Source organism: Argopecten irradians, chromosome 2 (genome assembly GCF_041381155.1).
Source record: "Argopecten irradians isolate NY chromosome 2, Ai_NY, whole genome shotgun sequence".
Taxonomy (NCBI): Eukaryota; Metazoa; Mollusca; class Bivalvia; order Pectinida; family Pectinidae; genus Argopecten; species Argopecten irradians.
In genome coordinates, this window is record NC_091135.1 from 45,799,441 (window position 1) to 45,807,075 (window position 7,635).

Below are 7,635 nucleotides of genomic sequence, written 5' to 3' on the forward strand. Positions count from 1 at the left end.
TCAGAAGAAGATTTTTGAAGTTTTAGTCTATTTGACCCCTTTTGACCCCGCCCCTAAGACCCCTGGGGTCAGTCATAAGAAAATTTGTTAATAGGATTAAATGGCCATGTCATACTGATAATTCTGACAACATTTGACTCATTTCCTATTACAAATGACCAAATTATTGCGCAAAAATGTGTTTTCCCAAATATAAACTATAGTAAACTTAACCCCCTCCCCAGGGGGAAACTAGAGACCCCAGGGTCATATAATTCACAATTTTTGTAAAGGACCTTAAGACCTTTCTATCTATGAAGAGTATTTGATTCTACCCACATCTGTGAGTAGAGAAGAAGATTTTTGAAATTTTACTCAATTTTACCCCTTTTGGCCCCTCCCACAGCCCCCTGGGGGGTGGGGACCATATAATTCACAATTTTGATTGGCCTTATGCCTTAGAAGGTTTTGTGCAAAATTTCATTAAATTGCTTCAGCAGTTTTTGGAGAAGAAGTCGAAAATGTAAATTGTTTACGGACATACGACGGACGACGCACGACACACGACGCACGACGCACGACGCACGACGACGGACAAAAGGCGATTAGAATAGGTCACTTGAGACTTCGTCTCAGGTGACCTAAAAATGCTATTGAAGGTATCTTCAAAATTAGAACTGTACTGAAATCAAAATGATTTTTAGGTGTTCCAACAAAATTAATATATTGTAGCTTACGTATTTTTGGAGAAAATCAACTTTTTGTGTCCCTGTTTCCCCGATACAAATATCAATTGTTGCCATAACTTGGCAGGTCTTTATTACTACGGTGTTTATTTTCGTTGAAAACAAACGTTCTGACGCTCTTCGGACGGTTAAGTTCATTTTACGAATTTAAAGTCAACAAAATAAGCGAAACAACATCAATATACAATTCATTTTCAGCAATTTGTATTGACATTATCCAGACATAGAGCTGAGTACTAGACAATTAGAATATCCTGTAACAGTTGCAACGGGAAATTGCTATGATATCAGTACATATATATAGATGTTTATTTTTTTTTATTTTGACATAGGAGTACACACTCGTTCGGTTTAGTGAATTTATCTTTTCTTGATGACAAAGAAGCGCTTCTCTTTGAGCGAAAAATCATGTAAATGTAAAGTGGAGGATTTTTTTCAAATTTATCCGAATTGCGCGAAATATCGCAGGGATGGTGCCCCGGAAGGCAAATGCCAATTAGCTTCACTCTCTAAAATTGAAAAATAAATCGGTTCCAATTTCCTTACAATACCAAGGCGGTTATTGTGTTATCCTGTTTTAACTATAGGGAATGACAACTACTGGTAATATCACATAGAAACAACAAAAATATGTATCAGTATTATGTTTTGATTCCAAACTTCAAGTACTTTCAGTGCTTTGATTAACAAAAGGAGAACACGTCCTACTGCATATCAATCGCTTGTCCGGCTCCTCGTATTCCGTATACTACAGATAAGCCGCCATATCTGATAACATGTAGTAAACACACTGGCGGTAATGGCGTCCTCCGTGTAAGTATACCTCTGTTTATAACCATAACGAATGTACTTTTTGTTGTGCTAGATGAGGCCAGAGCAATATTTGATGGCGAAGACAGGATCTTACAATTACCTTGTTATAGTCCGTCCTTCCCGTTACTATGACGTCCATGGCTATTTTGAGACTGATTCACGAAAATGATATTGGTCATTGATAACCTATTGTCATTGGTAAAGAACAAAACCTCCTCCAGATTCGCGTAAATTACATATAAAATGCTTATGTAGATATTAAAACCTGTTTTATCCTCATACATATCCAGAGCGCAAATAATGACAAACGTTATAGGACTTCATTAATGATATATTTCAAAAAAAAATTATTCTGTATCATTGTTGTAACTGCCAGACACTGGCATAAACTACACAACAATATTGATAAAATACATATTTACTAAATTATTACAGTAAAGGAATCACAGTTTGCATTGACAAAAATAACGCATTATTAAATTGAACGATCGCATAAATTAACTTTATATTAACATGAACTCTTTTTAACAATTATCAATATCTCTGTCATTATACACTAACAGGTAAAAAGAATAAAACATTAATGTATATGCTTGTTTATTTAATCGTTAGAAACAGCACTGGTGGTGGTGAAGTCGCATGTTTTAGAGCAAGCTAATGTAAGCTAGACGAGAAGGAAGTATACGCTATCTTGGCGGCGGTAAGACGAATATTATGTAATATAATACTGTAACTGATAACACAGCTTCAGTCAAATAGATCATATTTGCTTCTTTTATCAATAATGTAAATAAAGAAACGCATGTATCACAAAACTAATATATATAATGTTTGGAAAAATCACTTAATAAATAATATCTATTAAATTTGTTTTATATTATTTTTACAATTTTATACACTGTATTATATTTGTTATATTCATTTATTAATTGAGAGAAAGTGTACGTTTTGTGATATATAATTATGTAAGTTGTATGACGTCATCTGTTTTAACGGTATATTATTAGTCACTTTAACGTCATAATAACAACCAGGGTTATTTAGGGAGGATAGTCGGAGTACCCGGAGAAAGCCACCGACACCGGTCAGTACCTTACAACTGCATCCCAAGTGGACGGCTTATGGTCATATGTTGGGACATCTTATTCACTTGATCATCGCTTACCCGCAAAGTGGATTTAAACAAACTTCATTTACAAATCCTTAGATGTTGAAGATAGTGCCATTTAACAATAATCTATGTTTCCAAGATAACTATGCTTAGGCGTATGTTTGTCGGTAAGACTGATAGACTGACACGTTCATATATAATAACAAAAAGAATGTAATATGTTTGTTTTAGATCTGTCTGATTGGTGTTCTGTCAGTGATTGAGAAGCGAAAGGATGCTTACCAATGTTGTCGAGGGAGATGGAAATGTTTAATGTTTGTATACATACTTATACTATTACCACTTTATATAACATTCCTTCTCACATTGCCTTGTGTAAGTCATGAAATATACACTTTTAGTCATTGATCATTGGAAATATTCCTCAACAGAGTGTAAATGTTCTATCTAAAATGATCTTTAAATTGTGATATCTTTAACGTATGGTTTTGCAGTATAAAACACATAGATAACGTTCGATTAACAAATTTATTGTATAAGCTACAGCTTATTGTATGAAGCGTACAGAATCAATGTTATAATGTTTTAATAATATTGCAGATGAATGGTCAATTCTAAGGGACTGTATTGACATGGTTTGGTATTTGTAGACCTGTTAACTTACTGGACGGAGATCAGGATACCCTCGGCTATGCAGCTGCGTTTGGGTGTACGTCCTCCACTATATATATATCAATTATGACAATTTACAGGACAAAGGCCTCAATCTTTGACTGGTCAGCGCTGGTCCTATGTAAGTATCAGTAACATGAATCGCTGATCAGAATATGTTACCATATGTAATAATGAGAATATTTATATTATTATAAATTATTCTGGAACGTATAATAAAACCAGATAAAATCTGAAAATTTGGTGTATGTTGGCACAATGAAGTTTGTTAAAATATCGTATGAGGGTATCAATTCCAAAAACTTCAATAGTATTAACATTTATGCATTTTTGTACATTTAGAGGAAGATATGAAAGCAAACTATAACGTTATCATTTGCTTTGCTTATATATCTCGAAATCTTCTTAGATAAACCACTTAAAGGACAACATTTATAATAATTATATTGATATAATGTATATATATGAGCTAACAAAATACCTGTACCACTTGACATAATTGTAATGTATATGATTTGATGTTTTATGATGTTGACATGAAGGCTTCTAGCCTACGTCCCATTAACTTCAATTAAATCAATGTAAATCATATATTGCTAAACGACAGCTCAGGTTACTTTGTTGACGGCCGTACCTGTATTTATCGATTATGGTTATTGTGAGAACATTTATGATTTTGGAGACAATATTATGTTTTAATAGCATAAACTCTTACCTATGACAATCAAACCTTAATTAATAACTACAGAATTAAGGAACACACACACCCCTTTACACATTGTAATGAAAAAATAACGAACCAATCAAACTATGGTATTATATAAGCGATTAACAGCACCAGTAACTACTAACTGTTGAAGTCGAGATACGGTAGGTCGCGGCGGCCATCGCAACCTTGAGAATATCGCTATTGGAAACAGATTAAATTGAGACCGAATAGAACTCAACAATTGTCAATTCTTACAGAACTAAATTCTTGAATTGTCAGTAGTTAGAGACTCAACTTTTGTTACCATGTTTCGTCTTTACAGTTCTGCAGTTCCACTACTGCGATTTTCCATTTAGTCTCTTGGGGTGTTAAACATAACAGTATCCCCCTGTTTGTATTGACACTGGACACAACAAGCTTGAGATACGTCCTTTTCCTCCACTTGGTCTGCGAGCTATTTCGTCTCTTTGGGGTAATAAACCTTGATATTGCTAAAACACCAACAAGTTTATAAATCGTATGTGAATCATTGCATTTCAATCAGTATGGATACATATAAGACACCATAATTATAACGATTGTAATTTAACATATTATGGAATTAAATTACAAATGTAAAAGTGGAGTATGAATTAAAACTAGATGATTTTAATTTCATTTGAAGGGTATTTAACCTTCTCTAAACCATGTTTTGTAATTTTTCACACATAGCCAATAAACTTCATTTTGAATTCATTTGAGTGTTGGATAAGAATCATCACCTACTCTTTGCCAAGCTAGTAAAAATGGTTATCATTCACCTTTCTGATTGTAGGCTCGGTCCTAACTCGTTAAGACTTCAGATTTTATAGTAAAATGTTACAAACAGTCTGAAATGGAGTAAGTAAGTTGGTTGGGTATATTTAAATTTCCAATATAAGTTAAGGTTATCTTCGGTTATTTTCCCATGAATAATTGAATCTTACATGGGTCTGTCAAGTGGACAGGGATATCTACCAACCCAAGAGTTAAGTGACCATATTTTGGCTAATCAACCCCGAGGCTTAGCTGTAGGGTTGATGGTCCAAAATTCTTTCACGAGATTTGAGCTATCCATGTAAACCTGTCAAACGCTGACTGGCCCATGCGTAAGAGTTCTTTCTTCTCACGAAACTTTAAAACGAAGACATGGTGGAAGCAGAATTCAGTCGAGGGATGAGAACGTCACTCTTGTTGCTGTAAAAAATCGGTCGCGCGATTGGTATTACTGACGTCATTGTCTAGGCGCGTTTGATCTGTCTTGTCTTTCATCGGATATGGTAAGCTATCCTATATCTAACAATCCACACGATAAACCATGTCAAGTATGGACGGAATGATGCTGTGCGAAGTGAACCATGATGTTTTAGCTCGCTGCAGTATAATCGTCGTATGTCACATTACTAATGGAGAAATATTAGCAAGTGAATCAGTTGTTCTTAGCATGTTTTGGGAGACTCGTGGTAATTTAATTTTAAATTGAAGTGTCGAGGTTAGCGAATGTATATGTTTGGAGCTTTGAAAATTAACTAACTATTATCTAAACAACACGTCAGCGTATTGGGGAACTTGACTTTTTAGCATAACTTTTAACCGAAGATACACTGATGGATGTGTAGAAATAACACGATTAACCACCTGCTATACACGATAGCACACATTAGAGTTTCAGTTGTTAAGCATTGTACATCGTTAGTTGGAATAGAACTAGTTTTCCTACTATCACAATGGTGCCTATTATCGCACTGAAACATAGTGCAGCCAAAAATGCCACTACATTTGTTTGTAAACAGCGACACGCCAAGCCGCTAGGCATCATACTGTCAAGTGGACAAATCTCTGTCGTTTCATCTGGTCCCCTTACTCGAAGCTGGAAGTTAAGGCAGAGGAAAAACAGAGACATATACGTTTTTATATTACCATTGGACACGCTCGCGGAGCACCGGAGCTGACAAGGACACAAGAAACGTTTTTTCGTCAAAGAGTGGTCGGCCAGTGATTTAAGACGCGTCGATGTACAGGAAGTTACGATTTGCATCGATAAAGTTTGGGTTTTTCTCTTTATGATCATGGTGAGTGTGATTTTAACGCTCTCTATAGAGAGAGAGCAAGGGAACAACGGCGTGAGCATTACAATAATAGAGTTAATCGCTAATCTCAATATGAGTGATCGTGTGAGGGTCGACGTGGTGAATATAACACTCAGGGTTTAAAAGCACGATTCCGTTCGACAGTTAGAGTCTTCAAATAGCTACATGACAATTGTATACATGATTCTCGTTGAAGACTTGATATGTAGTTGTTTTGATTGTCTATGTTATGATTTTTATCAATATTGACTAAAAACGGAAGACAATGACGGCATATTACTTCGCTAATTTTCACACCTATTGAAATAATTAATTACATGTTATAAACCGTACTAATGAAATGTTTTGATGTTTGTTTAATACAGATGTTGACTGGGACATTAATAGCTATGTACATACCACAAGTAGTGTGCCTGCTGTATCTCGCTCTCAGATTCCTCTATATGTTGGCAACAGATATAAAACACACATTTCATGCCTATAGAAACGTAAGTTGTTGGTATAGATACCGTCACAATATTATAACAACATAAACAATTAGTCTATAAATAGTCGTAAGAGAAAGTTTCAAAATTAAGATTATTTGAATCGAATATATACCAAATTTTAAACGTTGTATCGAGTAAGTTATATATAACTAGCAAATATGTTGCTGTGTAATATCATGATTATTTCACATCTAACGGAGCATTTCTCTCATTAATTTAGGGACATACGGGATGTATGGAGCTAGCAGTACTAGATAAGGTTAGTTTGACGTTCACTACCATTTATACTAAATATTCTGTTAATGTAGATATATCATTTAACTTATTTATATAATATTTTCACACTGATTTTGAAAATGTTAACCATTATAGATGCTGTGTGTTTTATATATTAGATGTATTCAATTATCTTGAAAATATACCAAACTAGGTATATAATGTACTATGCATATTATATTATTACCATTTGATATTAAATGTCCGGCGAGTAAGTTTAACACGAAAATCGAGATTTCCAAAATATAAATAACTGGCTAGTTTAAAAAAAAACGGATCGAGAAAGTAACAACCAATATTCAAAAAAATAATCAAATAATCATGCGCATTATTAAAATAGAAGATATGAAAGAGACGTGTATTTTGGAATGGATATAAATGAATTAATCGATAAATAAAAACAAAAGAATGGAAATGAAACTCAGTTTCATACGTTTTGTAATCTATTTCTGTAGGCAGAAAATGACCGCCTTGCGAATGCGAAACACATACAACAAGTGTCAGAATGTTATTTCTAAAGCCAGACAACTCGACATCACCAGGGTATAGTTTACGCATCAAGCTGTTTCTGAATGATAATAGTAGAGTATGAATAAAAACAAAATTATTACTAGTCAGTGCCTAAAAAGGAAACATAGTGTATTGCCCAATATGGCGATTTCATACAAATTGTTTGTGAGTGGTGAGAGTAAGACAGATTATGCATGTACTCATTTTGTTACATTTCTATTGT

At 34.2% G+C, this 7,635-nt stretch overlaps 1 protein-coding gene across 2 annotated transcripts in view; it reads left to right on the forward strand.

Moving 5' to 3' along the window:
* The first annotated feature begins 2,213 nt into the window (after window positions 1–2,213).
* Window positions 2,214–7,635, forward strand: part of LOC138315670 (stimulated by retinoic acid gene 6 protein-like) — a 94,322-nt gene continuing 88,900 nt past the window's right edge. Inside the window, exons 1-3 of one of the 2 annotated variants that reach the window (XM_069256860.1) lie at window positions 2,214–2,238; window positions 2,881–2,963; window positions 3,300–3,442. In XM_069256860.1, coding sequence (XP_069112961.1) covers window positions 3,388–3,442 — 55 coding nt within the window. In that variant the 5' untranslated portion in view covers window positions 2,214–2,238; window positions 2,881–2,963; window positions 3,300–3,387. Of the gene's footprint in view, window positions 2,239–2,880; window positions 2,964–3,299; window positions 3,443–6,379; window positions 6,627–6,846; window positions 6,886–7,635 lie in introns of those variants that run through there. The other variant, XM_069256858.1, reaches the window with a different exon arrangement.